This window comes from Gavia stellata, chromosome 21 (genome assembly GCF_030936135.1).
Source record: "Gavia stellata isolate bGavSte3 chromosome 21, bGavSte3.hap2, whole genome shotgun sequence".
NCBI lineage: Eukaryota > Metazoa > Chordata > Aves > Gaviiformes > Gaviidae > Gavia > Gavia stellata.
In genome coordinates this window covers 13,710,202-13,726,652 of record NC_082614.1, presented here as the reverse complement: position 1 = coordinate 13,726,652, position 16,451 = coordinate 13,710,202, and the positions used below count along the sequence as shown (strand labels likewise).

Here is a 16,451-nt window from a genome sequence, read left to right as displayed (position 1 = left end):
CAGTGCTGACAGGAGGAAAAGCATGTCAACTAGGTTATATTCTTTATAGCTGCCTGCGTGAACAGGAAGTTTTATCTTTGTATTACAACCGAAATGAGGAACTGAATACATTTAAAAGATCCTCAGAAATAAACGGTTAGGATTAGCACAATATAGCTGAAGAGATAAAGGATATAGAGAAAATAAGCATATTTTAGGCCTCTAGATAACAAATAATCGGCAACAATTGAGTATATTTTATTTCATTAAAGTATTTTATATCTAAATAAGTGATACAGAATAACCAATGTTTAAAATGCTTGAGGTAAATGCGTAATACCATTAGTATAAATAAGGGATAAAAAACGAATTCCAAGTGCACTCTTAATGTTTAGATCCATGTGTTTGGGTCTGGTTACTGACTCTGGCACACAGGTACAAGACTGTGCCCAAGGTGTAACTTTCATGACCATCTCCACAGCTGGAAAATGAGAGAAACATACTTGACATCATGGCTTAAAGTGCAGAAAATAGTCAGAAAAGCAGCTGTAATGACAGCGTCATTAGCTCAGAGCCTACCAGCTTGAGAAAGTTAAAAATAAGGTTGTCCCACTAGCTTGTAATTCTGTAGTTCTTAAACAAAACAAAAAAACCCCACGCTTCTCTGTCACTTTGTAAAAGATCCACAAAATAAAGAGAAATTCAGCTGCTTATCCAGGACAGCAAGTAATTTTACAAAATAAGCTTGGAAAATGTATTTTCTCGGCTTCTATTCAAAATAACAGTGTAACTTCCAAATACACAATTTAAAGGCAGAAGCATGATTTTTAAGCCTGACAGCACCCTCTCAACCCTTTGCTCTAGCATGAATATTGAGTCAGGTCCTTTACTGAGGCTTTTTAAGAGTCTTTTTTCCCAAGACAGGACTGGTATTCCAGTAAAGGTTGGGAAAACAGATTTTGTGCCTCCTACTAAGATTTCGTGTTTTGGAATGCTGCTTCATTAATTCCTTTACTAATGTAATCCTTCCAGCGCTCCGTGAACAAACACCTGTGGGACTGTAGTCACAATTCGCACTATCAGCAGATTTACATCAGTAATAGAATATATATATTTGAAGCATAATGTAATGGCAGTGCCAGAGAGAACCCAGTTTGGCCTCTGTATGCCAAAAGGACTTGTGAAAACGACAAGCGGAAAGTTGTTTTCCGCTTGCAAACCAAGAATGCTACTAAAAAAAAAAACCAAAGCCCAGCAGTTTTTTTGTAGTTATTTTCCAGAATACAAACGCATCGTGGATAACTTTGACAACGCTTTCCACTGCGGTGGTGTGGACATGACAGATCAGTCCCATTCGCTTCATGAAGCTGCTTCAGTAGTAAACACACTCTGCCACCCTAATTCTGTAGACACATCCTACAGCTTGCAAATATGTCGGGATAACCTGAGACGGAGGTTGGGTGTAAGATACCACATTCAGCCCAGGCTCAGTCAAGTACAGCTCCATTGTATTGTCATGTTCACGCCTGCCTAATTTCAAAATCCCAGGTTTCTATTCCACAGTGTTAGCTACGGTAGGGAGGTCAAGTTTTGTTCCACTAGACTTGAAACCTGTCTCAGTTTGTGTTCAAAAAACAGCTTTTACCCATTAAAGCCCAAAGCTGCTCCACAGAAGAGCTGCATTCCAAAAAATTCCACTTCGAGACATAGCTAGAATTACTGAAGCAGCCCAGGACAACTGCTGCAATCTTTCTTGGACAAACCCCTTATCTAAGAGACCAAATGGAAGTTTTTGCTTAAAGAGGAAATAAAAAAATGACACAGTAGCCTTGCTGTCACAGACGTGTGCGTCTGAAAGTAAGCAGCAATATTAATTACAAATAACCTACTTTCATAAATAAATCTACATAGAGAAAAGTAGCCTTCCAGATCCTTTGGAAGCAAAAAATGTGTAACAAGTTATTAAATACAACACTTCATCAAGAAGAAGACTTTTTCTAAACAAGGAAGACCAAGGCATAGCTAATTACTTGGGAATCCAAAGCAGAGAAAGCACCTTTTGCTGCTTGTATCTGAGGATTTATTAAAAATATATTTTTAATATAAAAGTACAAAATAATTACTACTTTGGCTTGGAAAAAAATACAGCAGTGGTTCTGATTTTCAAGCAAAAAAATTATCCAGTGATAATTTCCATCTAGTTCCTTCTTTTTAAAAAAGATTCCTAAATGGGAAACAGGCAAATCTATCTCTCCAGATAATATGTGCCGGCTTGTGAGAACTTTAAAACTGTTATTGCTTTTATTTTCTTCCAAAGAAGAATAGAGTAGAGTCTCATTCCTACTCATGTGGCCATACCACATTGCAGTAAGACTAGTCAGGGGTGTTTAGCGTGTTATAAAACGTGTCACTGCCACGGGGAAAAGGGGCTGAAGAAATCTGTAAAGTAATAATTACTTGGCAGCAAAACATACTGGGGAAAGTGGTGGGAAAGCTTTCACTTCTGCCATCTGTCAGGCTTTTTAGAGAGAACAGCGCTAGCACCGAAACCAAGTGCTAATTGCTGCATATCCCAAGTAATTTGTATCATGCCATGCAATATGGATCGGACAAGCAGTATCTTCTAGTAAATGCCAACATCAAATAAAGAGAGAAAAACAAAGCTTCTCTATCCATCCCTAACAAATACCCAAATTTACAGTGTTATTTTCCATGTATTTTTACAGCCACCATTCAGCATTAACAAGAAGCAATCTAGACAGTGCTCACAAGAGGAGGGATGTATGTGCAGTGCAAGCATACCCCACCACCCATTCCTTCAGATGTCAGACAGCCAAAATTTTGTGAAAGGAACATTTTCTTCTCTCTAAAGGGTTAGAACAACATTTATAATCTCTCTTTAAACAGTAATCAACAGTTCGACCAGTTCATCCACAGGGGAGTCAACATAACAAGGCAGAAGCAGAATAGTGGGTTTATTTTCTTTAAGTACAGGTTTACGCAAAATGGGTAACAGCTGAGGAGATAGTATCACCTCTGTGATCCAGCTGATCCTGGAGCCGTGCAAATTCAGCAAGTTCATTCAGTTCTTGAAACTGCCTGTCTGTTTTATGGCTCACCAGTGACCTGTAGAAGTGGACTGCAAACACGATGAAAATCAATCCAAAGGGAACCATAATAGACGTTGATGCAATGGCAGCTGCCTGTCCTGATGTGATGGTAGAACTGTTGCTCTGGAGTGGATTATCAGTTTTCTTCTTTAAAGGAAGAAACTTCACCCAACACAGTAGCACCACCTCTGCAAGAAAGAGCAAAGTCCCAATGACAGTAGAAAATGCCCATGCAAGCTCAATGTGCCGATGCATACGCTCATGAGGAGATTCCTTCACAGAGTTGAGATTATGCACATTGCTAACAGCCTCTATATTTGGAAGAATGCAGGTACTTATCATGAGTGCAAACAGGTGAACTGCAACAAGGACAGTAGTACAGGCACTGAAGGCTATCAGGAGACCTTGAGGGTAGTCATGCTCTGCATCTAGCTGAACTTCTACCATAGCCACCTGAAAAGGAAAGAAGAGAGAGATGCAATTACCTACATTACGTACTGTTTGACTACAGATTATTTTAAGTTTAAACCATGTTTCTGGAAGATCATCCGATCCAAACAAAATAATAGTGTGCATTTAAATTTCTCTTCATGTCAATCTGCACCCTTTTCATTAGGTCCAAATTTAGGTCTGAGCTATCAAGCAAAGGTCACTGTTTTCATACTTACTGTTCCGCTGTAGAGCAAACCATCAGTACGCACAAAAGCTCTTAACAGCACAACCACCTTACTACCTCCAGCTCATCCCAACAAAACAGCTGAACTTTGTGATCAACATACTTGGACTCCTAAAGTGAAACATTTCTTCTTTCCTGTGTTATATTAGAGGCAGCTTTTGATCTTTCACTATAGATAATAAATTTTGCTGGGTATTAGTTAATGTTGTGTGTCCCATACATATGTAGAATGAATACCATATGAAGTCTTTTGAAGTAAGTATCTACAACATGAAAGCCTGCAAAGGCAGCGGACTGCCCGTCACGATCTTGGTGGTCTTTTCTCCTTGAATATTTGGTTTTAAGTTCTGAAGAGCAGGAGCCTTTCATTAGAAAGATCACCTTTCCATGGGGTTCTCAGCTATATTCTTTCACTCAAAATAGGTATTTAAGCAGACTCTAGAACACAGATTCAAAACATGAAAATCTCCACAAACAGGCCTGTTAGAGGCTGGAGGAAAGACAAACAATAGTCTCCCAGAAAAGATAATAAAGATAACAAAAAGATAATATAGCGTGCTCCCAGACATCACTAGCTACCCTTACTCTGGAAGCTACGTCTACCTTCATCTCTGGGCGAGCAACGCTATCTCATGAAGAGACTCCAAGGTCCAGTCCTCCCCTATCACATGCAACCATGCCCTTTTACAAACTCAGATCTCCAAGCATGCCTGTGCTTAAGAAGAAATTAGCATTAAATAACAGCACTAGGAAACTCATAAACCCAGCTCAAATATTCTTGATAAAGAAAATGAACTAGAATGCCTTTTAACAGTTTTTAAAACTGTCAGGTGGTTTTATGCATGTGCAATTGATGAGTGACATTAATCCCAGCAGCTCTCTTGAAGGATAATCTTTCCTGATAAATTTGCCTTTCAGACAAAGCACAGTTCCAAAGAGGGTATAATGCAACAATGTCTCTATGTTTAGTGCTCTTTCTCAAATGAGCTCATTAAATAGATAAAATATGTTTAAAATGCAGAGAAAAAAAAAATCTAACAGCAATCTTAAAGGGAGTTGCAGAGAGGTGGATGTTGGTCTCTTTTCCCAAGTGACTAGCGACAGGACAAGAGGAAATGGCCTCAAGTTGCGCCAGGGGAGGTTTAGGCTGGATGTTAGGAAAAACTTCTTTACGGAGAGAGCGGTGAAGCACTGGAACAGGCTGTCCAAGGAGGTGGTGGAGTCACCATCACTGGAGGTGTTCAAGGAACGTGTGGACGTGGCACTGCGTGACATGGTTTAGTGGGCATGGTGGGATTGGGTTGATGGTTGGACTTGATGATCTTACAGGTCTTTTCCAACCTTAATGATTCTGTGATTAAATACAAACACATGTGCACCACATAAGGAAGATGCAGAGGCTGCCATTGAGCACAGTTCAGACTGATCCACTCCAGTCCTTTCTGCACCTTGGCTGCCCACTCTGAAGCCTTTGTTGAAATAATTCAGCTTGCTAGCCCAGCAAAAGCTAACCTGGTTACAAAGTGGTGATCTTCTGCTAGCTTATTCTGCAATGCCTCTCATGAACAACAAAGCTGGCACAGGCCCACGTTACTGAAGAGGAAGCAGTTATACCAGGACCTCAGACTCTTGGTAGCACTAAGCTATGAACCTAGCTCTTCTGTAACATACCAGTTTGTCCTCAAAAAGACCATGAAACCAGTTCATACAACACAGTGCCTGAAACAAATCAGCTCTTTTGAGTCCCACCGACACAGGTTTAGCCCATTACCACATGCCATTATTAATGGTTTAGACAGTACTCTGCCTATAGCATACATTTTAAACACCTCAATTCTCATCAAGCTGATAAGAAGAAAATTTCATGAAGTGTGGGTAATGTGGATGCAGGGAGACATACAAACTAGGACCCAAAGAGAGCGGCAAAGAACAAAGTAAGAACATTCAAATCTCACTATTTTGCAAGAGCTGAGCCAAGCTACGCCTAGTCCGGGATCCCATCTTCTTATGTTCCCAGAACCAGCATGTTCCAGGACACCAGAACTCTTAACCACTAACACACCAAATACATTAAGCCAACCAAGGGTTTTTGCTCAGACATGTTTCAACAGGCATTCAAGGCCATTTGCCAATATTTTAATTCCTTTATTGAAAGCTTTTATCGTCATAAGCCTAACCATCCAGCCAACTAGCAGTTACAAGAAACTCAACAAGACATTACATTAATGCATATACAATTCTTGCTTGAAGATTTAAAAATACCATTTCTCAACAGTGGGAAACTTCACATCTGAGAGGATAAACATTTGGTTGTCAGGTCTCTCTTCTGCAGGATTGCTTGTTAAGTCCCAATGCACTCGTGGGATGCTGGGCTTCCTGTGTTTTTCACAGAAAAACTGCAATCCTTCACCACCGAGGATTCATTTTCGTACAAGTTTTTTCTTGTAAGTTTTCTGGTGTATGTCTAGGCTCAAAACCACGCAGCATGGCAAGACATTTTAATCCTTTATCCTAGTACTTGTACCAGCCATCCTGGAGCTACTGTTCTCTTCCCATTTCAACAGAGCATCAAGAAGAAATCTTTTCTTCCTCTTCTGAGCCTAGCCTGAGCTAAAAAGAAATGCTAAATAATTACATTTAATCTAAGCGTACCTATTTCTGATTTGGCTATAATTATATGCATGATTAAAACAAAATCTTGCAAGAAATCAGATTAATTTAAGCAGCATTCAGATACTCGGATAGCTCTGTGCCTAGATAACCACTGACAGAATCACAGGGACAACTAACTATAAAAGGAGACGTCCAGACCAGGAATCCAAGTTTTCCTGGGTTAAAAAGACTTTATTGTAACATTGCTGGGTGCTTCCCCTAAAAGAGGTGAACAGCTTAAACCCGAGTTTGAGCTACACAAGCAAGGCTTCAGTTTATATGGCTGACAAATACATTAACACAGACCTGCTTTGCACAGGAAGCTTGTTGGGTAGATAAGCCCCAAATCATCTCTCAGAAGAAGAGTTTTCTAAAATCCAGCAAGGCTGTAGCTGTTACTTAACATTTGTCACAATTTACCCCACGAGCAGGAAGGGTGTAACCTCCTTCAGCTCAAATCACACCATGCAATTACTTACTGTAATTCCAAGTGTACTCTGTAAGAATAATTGTGGGGTAGCATCAACATCACTTGAAAGGTAGCCTAAGCACTAGTCTTCTAACATGTGCAAAATAAGCTGGCAGCTGAGTAGCCACCACCATACAGACTGCCAATTATTCCCAATTGGGGAAGCTAACAAGGTGTGAATAAGGCAGAAGCAGGGCAGTCGGCCATCCCAACCTTGAAAACTCGTGTACACCTTCACACGGCTGAAAGCTGCTGGAAGGAGGCCACGTACTGCAAAGCACCAAGGGGAGGGCAAGCTCCCAAAGGAGACTCCTAGAAAAGACCAGGACATCCCACGGGGGGGAACGTGCCTGGGCCAGTTTCAGCATCTTCTCCCAACTCAGTCCCTCCCACAGTAGTTTTCGTGTCAGCACAGCCCTAATGCTAAGCACCAAGAGAGCCTGGCATCAGGAATGACGCTTCAAGTTAAGTCATACTTGGCTATCCTGCCAACAAGCAACATGACCTCCTGTCCACGGCTGGAACGAAAGTACTAGCTGCACCAAATGCTGGGCCAGGAAAGATGCTACACCAAAGTGAGTAACAGAAATGCTAAAAGGGAGACAATATGCACCTGCTCTGAGAGAAAGCATCGCAATTTTACTCGCTTGGGAGACTACAGCAGCTAGAAAAATACTTCTATTGACACTGAAGGAATCACAGCTTTATAGGCTCAGCCCTCCAAAGGATGAGTGTAAGAGACCCCCACTTTGAACATTTACGGTATACTTACAAGACAGACACATTAGGTGCAGCTCCACAACACACTGACAACTCTTTGCAGACCACAAGTTCTCCAGAAAGGGAATTCAATGTTTTTCTTAAACCGACCAGTGACAAAATGTGATAGAAGCTAGAGGGTATGTGCATAAGAAACAAAAGACACAAGAAAGTTTTTCATGGGTTCACAGAGAGGACAGGAAAAAATTATGCTGAAGCTAACTAGCTGGACAGAGACACCCATAAGCAAAAAGAAAACGCACTAAGCTGCAGTTGTAACTGACACTGGCGTTAGAAACACCCTGAAAGCCGGAATGGGGAAAGCAACACTTCTCTTTCCCATTCGTTCAGGATTAATAGATACTTCGGAACTCACTTCAAATGGAGACTTTTGGGGAGGTTGTAGGATGCAGAATGCCTGAAGGATTTCAAAGTCTCCAGGGGGGCACAGCAAAGCCTCCTTGTGCTCACGCCTGGCAGAGTAGCTCCAGTTTGACCCGTAAGTGAAAAATCAGTTCATGTTTTCTGTCTCCTCCAACTGTCAAGGAAGCTAATTTGGGAACCCTTTCACTAAAAACTAGCAGAAAAACTGCCAACTCTTTTCAATTGCAAGTCTCTGTTCTTTACTTCCTGGGCCAAGCTTGAGCCAGGCACCTAAAACAAGAAGCTCCATTTTTCATTACAAGGCCCCATGCCTGTTTTCAAACAGCGATGCAAAGCATCAGAAGTTCTTCTCTCCTTTGCTCATGCTGCAATTTCAAAATGCACAGATCACAACCGCTCTTGTAAAGTAACACTTGCAAAAACAGGGCCCCGGTGAGCTCATCTGATATGAACCAAATCCATGCAAAGCCTGAACTCATAGGCACACGCTAATGATGTTCCATGCAGCAGGATGTTTTCCTGTGTCCTCTATTAGGTTTCTATGCTGGTTCAGAAGATGGGCCCCTCAGGACAGGTCACTGATGTCCGCACAGTATCCAATACATGTTTCAGCACCTTCTCCTTCACCACTTTCAAAGTTTCTTTGAACAGTTGCCACATGATTTCTACTGTGCAGCTACCATGCTGCAAGCATCCTGCCTTGCTGCATAATCATAGAACATAGGTTGGAAGACATCTCAGGAGGCCATTGGATCTAATCCCTGGCTCAAAGAGCAGCTAACTTTAACTTCAGATCATCCTGCAGATATGACTGACAGATTTACTACAGCCCTTGGCAAAGCTGTAAATCTGAAATACAGCTTCTTGACAAAATTAAAGGACTCTCGTGATGTTAGGATGCAGGACTGGAGTGCTCATAAGCCTAAAGGTGGGCATTCAGATGCTTTCAAAAATAACTGAATCTGGGCACACAACCATGTTAAGGCTTCCAACAGCCCTGGATTTCAGAGTCATGGCAGCCTGAATACTAACTACCATAGTGCAAGAAATTTAACAACTTGCTCCCTAGAAGAATCTGCATTTCAATTTTGTTTAATGTTTAATATCCTGACATAAGTTCATTTCACTTACTTGTGTACAACACTTCATGTCTTATTAGACCAGAGTGGCTTAAAAGAAGCTCTTGCTTTTAAATGAAAATCAAAATCCTGAATGCTCTGAAGGTTTCTACCCACACAAGAGCACTTACACAGTGCCTCTGACAAGTATTGACTCCACTGCTTCGCAAGAAGTGAGCTGTGATACACTAATAAAACAATTTTCACCAGCAATAACAATTAATGTAAAGAACCAGTCACATACATAGCTGCAAATGAAGCTCATATTGCTACTGAAATGCAGGATAAGCAGCTGTCCTGGTTTGTCACTTGTTCATTTTTATCATAGCAGCAGGACAGAAATTAATGACTTGCTTAAATTTTAGCATTATTCCCCAGTTTTATAAGCTACTAGACAGTATGTTGGTTTTACTTAGGTTGGTTTTAATTCCAGCATACTGCAAGCTTCAAATTCAATTCCTGTTTTAAGATAGGGGTTTCTGAAATAAGCAGTATCCAGGGAAAATAAAACACTACAGACAACGATCAGAAGAAAAACAAAAGGAAGAACTGTAGTAAGAGCCACCCATGTAGCAGGTCATATTGACACTCAAGACTTTCAACACACGAAAAAAGGTAACTGCTCTTTGTTACCACGTGCGTTAGCAACAGCAGTGAACAGAGTATCCGAGAGCTTTCTGACTTAATAACAGGCTTAGTTCTTTTTCAGAATCAGTAGCCACTGCTGTAGAGAAAAGGAAATAAAATGCCTTATCTCAAGTAAATCTGTATTATCTATGAGCTATTTATAGATGACTTCCTCTCCTCCCCTTCCCCGCAAAGATGACTCTGAGCTCTGGTCGGCAGGAATATAACACGGGCTGGGAGCCTGTGTTGTAACTGCCATACTATCTCTTACGGTATCAAATACTAGCATTAACACACAGCTGCGAGTCACGATTTGAGTTCAGCATGCCATGGATAGACAGTTTCAAAACGGACAGAGCCACAGCTAATTCAAACTCCTTGCTGCTTCTCCACTACACACCTGATTTTAGCTAAATACATTCTGTAACCAGGGAGCTGCAGTCAACAACTACCAACAGCCCCGCGATGGGATGGCTGTAGATTTGTCTCCCCTACCTCACAAGATGCTATCTGGCCAGCCTTAAGTTCCACCCGCAAGTGCTCTCCTGTCCTTTGTATCTGACAGATTCAGACAAGAATCAGAGAGCAAGAAATCAATCTTATTAAAAGTTACTAGGTTTAAATATAGACAATCTCATAATGAGCTATTTAATGGAATATGTTGAGAAATGCTGACTCTCAATATGACCACATTCTTACCATGTCTCCTGCTCATGCAGTTCGCTGCCTTGAAGACTGTAACAAGCAAAACCCCTTCAGAAAGGACAATGTCAGCTTCAAACATCAGTCATACTAAAGACACCAACCACCTCTTAATGAACACAAGTCTCGAGTTACCTGTATACCCCTGAAAGATCATTCTCACCTCCTCCTCCCTGGCCACGGCTACAGTTCCTAAATAGGAAACTGATTAAGAGGACAAGACAATTTTTATACAGGCTAGCATGTCAGGAATGGCTTAAAAGAAAGCTGCGTTGATCAAACCACAGTTACATTTTATAAGGGTCCATCCACACAGCGAGAGGAGGATGTGAATCTTACCTGGAGAAGTCTATCAGTACTACACCACCTTCACCTCACTGGACCAATACACACCAAGGCAAAATTGCATACAGTGATCACTAAAATATTTTAATCAACACCTATCTGCAGAAATATTTTCTTACCTTCACTTGTTGCAGCTAGGACTAGACTTGACTACATCTAGTTAGCCATACAGTTACATATGCAAGTAACTCTTCATAGCACATGCTACTCTTAGCAGGAATAAAACTCCACGCACACAGAAGTGGTTTATCCAAGTTCACATCACAATAACAAATTCCATCTTCCACCCCACTGCTTGTCTATGTGTGGGACCACAGGGGAAAGTCAAGAATGAGGCGGGTGTCACGGCGTCACTGGAAATCGGCACTCCACTTGCTGTCTCCTCAGCTCCCGAGTCAGTTGGTCTCTGTTTTCCTGACAGTACTATTAACTCCCAGAGGCAGAGGCGCAGAGCCAGGCTTTCACAGAGTGTCTGCACCATTCATTAAGAGTTATAAACAACTCATAGAAAGACTCTGTATGAGCCGGAATCAGTCACCGGAATTAAAAAAGATAAGCCAAAATAACGATCTTATTATCAGTTTTATACAGAAAAGAATGTAAGCATCATTTATCCATTAGTCTAGAATCTTGACTCTGTGCATTATTGTATGTTGCAGAATGGCAAAACACGTGGCAATATTTGCTAAAGCTAACACCAGAATGCAAATACGGGACTTAATTTTATTTTGCTACTAAACATGAAAAGGCAATACCCATATAATCGGAGTAAATGAGAAGGCAGTATCTCTACACAGTGTTACTTACAGTAAATCTATTCAATAAGTAAAGTCAGATTAGACAGCACAGCAGGGAGAAGAAACAGTGGCTCGATATCACCTTTACATCCTCTGAACTACAGCAGCCACAAGCAGCTGCTGTAAGACAGAGAATGGTAAGAGCCCTAAGTACTCCATGCTGCCTGCCTTACTCGTCTACAACCTTGAGACAGGGATGCTCAAAGAAGCGACACAACGTTGCTTTCCTGACTGGAATAGAAGAAACCTTTTATATGGGGGAAGAGTCTTCAGAGCACGGTTCTAAGCTGTAAGCGCAATAGCAATATGAAAGGTAAGCGGCGGCAGAAGCCATGAAACTGCGCCTGTAACGCTTTCCTGCAGGCTACAAAAATGCAGCTGTTGCATGTTATTCTACCAGCAATCCAGATAAATACAGCTAAAACAACTTCTACAGACAGATCGCTTCAGTATTTAGAACCGCAGAGCAACCTTTGCTAGACAAGGACTATGCTGTCTGGAGTATCTGTACGGCACTGACAGCAGCGGGGCCCAGGTCCTACCTAGCACTACTTCAACAACAACTGTTATTATGGAAACCACTTTCATAAATATTTATCCGTGCAGTCAGTCTTTTACAAAACATGACTGAAGCTGTCTTCAGAAAACTGTATTGGCTATATTTCAAAGGCAAGAGTTGACAGTTCTTTGACGATATTCAGTATTTGAAGCATATATATGCTACCTAGACAACAGGCTAGCCAGCTTGAAAGATTAGAGGAATTGACAAGAAAAGCGTGCTGTCTGGAAACTAATGCCCTCCAAATCCTAAATATAACTAAGTCCACCACAGTGGCTGTATAATTTGGATCCCTAATTTGGGCTCAGGTATTTTCACAGAGCTGTTAATTGGTGGATGGGAGGTGATGTTTGCATTTTCCAGATTGATGACTGTTGGGATCTAACAGCATCCTTATGATAATTGCAACTCTGGTATCAGGACATTGTCATACTATTGCATGATGCATCCCTGGTGACAAAATGATGTTAACAAGTCAGCTTAATTGTTCAAACAAAAATAACCTGCCAGCAGCCTGTCTACGCTGGAGCACTTGATACTGCTACAGTAGGTGTGGATGAGCTAGTGCTTGCAACAATGGATACAATCGGCAAAATATTTCCAGCACTGAGATAAACTGGATTAAGAAACAAAGACAAGCATGGAGGAAAAAAAGGTATACTTCAATATCTGGGATATAACACAGAAGCGAGAAATACTTGATACCTCCGCTGGCGCATGGAGGGAACCCTCCGTTCTTTCACGGACTACACATACCCAGCGACCTGGAATTTCTTTCTCTACCTCTAACAATTTGGGGGATTGATATTACTCACTGGCCCCATAAATGGGAAAAGCGTACTAAATGCAAGAGATTATAAGCTTCATAGATTTCCTTTTAGACACATGGCACTGGATGATAGCATCTGTGGAAACCTGCACAAAGTAAACGCTCAGGTTTACTCATGGGAGCTCAGCTCTAACATCAGCTTGCAACCACCAGACCCAGCAACTGCTTCTGAAGCTGACACACAGCGGCAAACCATGATGTGCAGCTCTAAAACAAAATTAACTGTAAAACAGGTTTTTAATCTATCTTCTCTGTGGAAGCACAACACTTGTGAGTTTGAAACCCGGCTGAGCATTTCATACTCTACACATCACTGACCCAGGCAATCTCTTGACTTTGGCACGCATCGTTTAACTGGGGTGTGTGTAACCTATCCTGAGGGAATAAACTTTGCAAAATGGCTGCAGTTACACACAAAATTAGTCCAAAATAAAGGCACAGTTTAGTGGGGATAAACTTAGCTCATACTAGAGGATGCAAGTACCATTTAATTAAATATCAGGGATCAACGGGGCTGTCATGGAAACGAGCACATTCCGCTCCTGACAATTGCCATCAATTTGCTGGGTGGTCCTGGATGTGTCATTTAGGCTCTTTCTTCCTAGTATAAGGAAAACAGAGGAACAACGACACTTAATTGCTGTTGTAAGCTTTAGATCCAAGACTACATTGTACATCAACAGCATTTTGTTCAAATATCAGGTGCCAAAGAATCTGCTGAATTTAGTAAACAAGGCATAGGCCTGACAGCAGAAAGGCGGCCCTGCTTTTCAAGGTAGAAATTGCGAAGGAGAACTTTACAAGATAAGCAAAGTTATTCAAAAGAAATCTAAAAATATGTGAAAGTTAAATTAGCTCTTCTGAAAATAGATTAGGAAGTCTCAGCTAGAGGACTATCTGTCATAGCAAAACCAGTGAGGCTACAAGTTGATTTCCAGCATGATCTTGTTAAAGGAAGGAAGAAAGTGGACTCTTTTTTTTTTTTTTTTTTGAGAGGGGTAACTTCCAGAAAATTAAAATGCAATGAATCTTCACACGGAACATTCCTGGCAACTAGAGATTTGTTAATCAGAGAAAGCATCTTTTTCTTGAAACTCCCTAAACAACATCAATTCAAAAGCAGCAATTTTCAACTGCAGGACACTGAACTCTTCTAAAACTCTTCTAGAGAATCAAGAAAGTAGAAGCCACCTTACCATGGTGAGGTGGGATTTTGAGTCCACATAGCATATATTTAAAGCCAAAGGGATTTAAGGGATTACACATGACTTTGAAATAATAGTATTTTATTAATGCAGATGCAACCTCCCTTAGACGAAAATTGGTAAAAAAAATTGTAAAATCCAACAAATCACAGGGTTTTTTTCCATGTTCTCTCTCTCAATGCAAAAGCCTGACTCAAGAAACCACCCCGACAAACTGCTCTGACACAGGAGAACAGGCGTACAATAAGGAAAACTCATTAGCAGCAGCGGAGTATGAGCTACCAGCCTGATGCATGTTACCCAAGGAGAACCAACCCAAATATGCCGCTGCACTAACACAGTTGCCTGTCAGTCAAACGAACAGCAGTCCACCACCACCCCTGAAGAGTTGTAGTCTGTTTTTAGCCACTGAAGGAGGACAGTGACATTTATTTGACCGTCAGGAGGCTGCTGCAGCCCGGCTGCTATGTTTTCAAACAGCATCCTCTAATTAAGAACAATGGCTCTTAAGGGGAATATATCTTACGGCTGAAAATACCTTGGTAAAAGCGGGGCAAAAATCAAAACAAATCAGAGCTGTACAATTCGGTATTTACAGCTATGAAGCGTATTTAGCACCGATGAATAAAGGGGCTGGCTGCAGAGTTAGCAGCTTAGTACGTCAGAGGACTGGACACATGATGAAGCTTGTGTATCAGCGTATTTCAATCTACATACAGCTTTCATTTGAGATAATGAGGATTACTGGACTACGTTTCTGTATCAAACCCGAAAGCAAAAAACACAGTAACAAAAAAGACGTTTCTATAACATGCACAAAACTGCAAACTAAGCAACACCCAAGATTTCCTTAAAAAAAAAAAAAAAATTAGAAACAGCGCAACTGCAGATGACTAACGATGGATGTAATGAGTCGGAGGGACACCGTCAACCTCCATCAGTCGTTTTTCTTAATTTATCTAAAAAGAGCTCGAGTGCAACACCTGCCCTTGCCTCCCTTCGCCCCAGGTGTGCGGCTGTGGGCCGGGAGGAGGAGCGGGAGCGCCAAGTACCCCACGCCTGGAAGAGCTGTGGGGCTTTCTGCGGGCAGCCCGCCGCGCTCCCGACACCCCAAGAACCCCCCGCTCACCGCCACGTTTACAGCACCCCACCGTGTTCCCCACGAGCGCAAGCGGGAGCAGCGTCCCGCCGAGCGTGACTTCTGGCATGCCGAGCATCCTCCGCAGGAGGAAGGAGCAAGGAGAAGAAACAAAAAGAAACCCGCACGAGGTATCGGAGCTATGTGGCGGAGATAAAAGCCGTGAGGCAGCTTTTAACTTGCGGCGTGACAGCCCTCCACAGCGAACGAGCTCCCGAAGCGAGCTCACCGGAGCATGCCGGGGCACTCCCCCCCCCCCGGCCCCGCTGCACCCGCGGCGACCCCCCCACCTCCTCCTCCTCCGGGCCGGCCGCCGCCCGGGTGCGCTGACCCCGGAGGGCTGGAGGCCGGGGCGGGCCGGGCGCTGTGGGGAAGAGGCTCCAGGGCCCGCCCCGCTTCCCGCCGCCCCGGGGTGCCACACGCCGCCTCAGGGGGCTGCGCTCGGCCCCGTCCTCCCCCTCCCCGCCCCGCGGCAGCCACCAGCCTGAGGGGAGAGAGCGAGTTTCCCGGTCAGAAAAAGGAGAAGCGGCGGCACCGCTCCCCGCACCCGGCTGCCGGGGAGGCCGCGGGCCGCCTGCCAGGGCCCCCTGCGCGCCGAGCGAGGCGGGCCGCTCACCATGGCGAAGCCGGAGAGCAGCGCGGAGGTGCGGCTGGAGGCTTTCAGCTTGGCGCGGCTCAGGTAGAGCTTCCGCCAGGACAGCGCCTGCATCGAGTGCTCGTTCAGGCTCATGGGCTCCGGGCGGCGGGCTGAGGAGCGGAGCGGGAGGCGCACGGCGGCAACGGCAGCTCCTTCCGGCGGCAGAGCGAGGGCACCAGCTGCGCTAACACCCCATGGCGCCCGGCGGCGGCTCCTGCCGGTGCTGGGGCCGCGCCTGCTGCCGCCGCGGCGCTGCGAGCCTGCGCGCCGCCGCCCGCCGGGCACCGCCCCGCCGCCGCCTCATTGGGCGGCCCGGCCCGGCCCGGCCCGGCCCTCCGCGGCCGCTTCCCGGCAGCCCTGGAGGGAGCCTGAGGGCGGGAGGGCGTCGTGCCCCAGCGGCCGCTTGCCGCCGCTGTGGCGAAGGGCGGCGGGCTGCGCGCTGAGGGGAGGCGTGAGCGCGGCCTG

At 43.7% G+C, this 16,451-nt stretch overlaps 1 protein-coding gene across 1 annotated transcript; it reads right to left on the bottom strand.

Annotated features, from left to right (window-relative positions):
• Positions 1-299: 299 nt before the first annotated feature.
• On the bottom strand, positions 300-16,127 carry ORAI1 (ORAI calcium release-activated calcium modulator 1). Its single transcript, XM_059827639.1, has 2 exons — positions 15,966-16,127; positions 300-3,542 (listed from the first exon to the last, which is right to left on the bottom strand). The coding sequence occupies exons 1-2, from the start codon at positions 16,077-16,079 to the stop codon at positions 2,976-2,978; spliced, it is 681 nt and encodes a 226-aa protein (XP_059683622.1). The 5' UTR covers positions 16,080-16,127; the 3' UTR covers positions 300-2,975.
• Positions 16,128-16,451: the final 324 nt, after the last annotated feature.

Excerpts from the sequence above, each read along its gene's own strand:
- ORAI1 (XM_059827639.1), bottom strand. The coding sequence starts at position 16,079 with ATGAGCCTGAACGAGCACTCGATGCAGGCGCTGTCCTGGCGGAAGCTC. Across the intron at positions 3,543-15,965 it reads TGCTCTCCGGCTTCGCCATG|GTGGCTATGGTAGAAGTTCA; the intron begins GTGAGCGGCCCG and ends TTTCCTTTTCAG.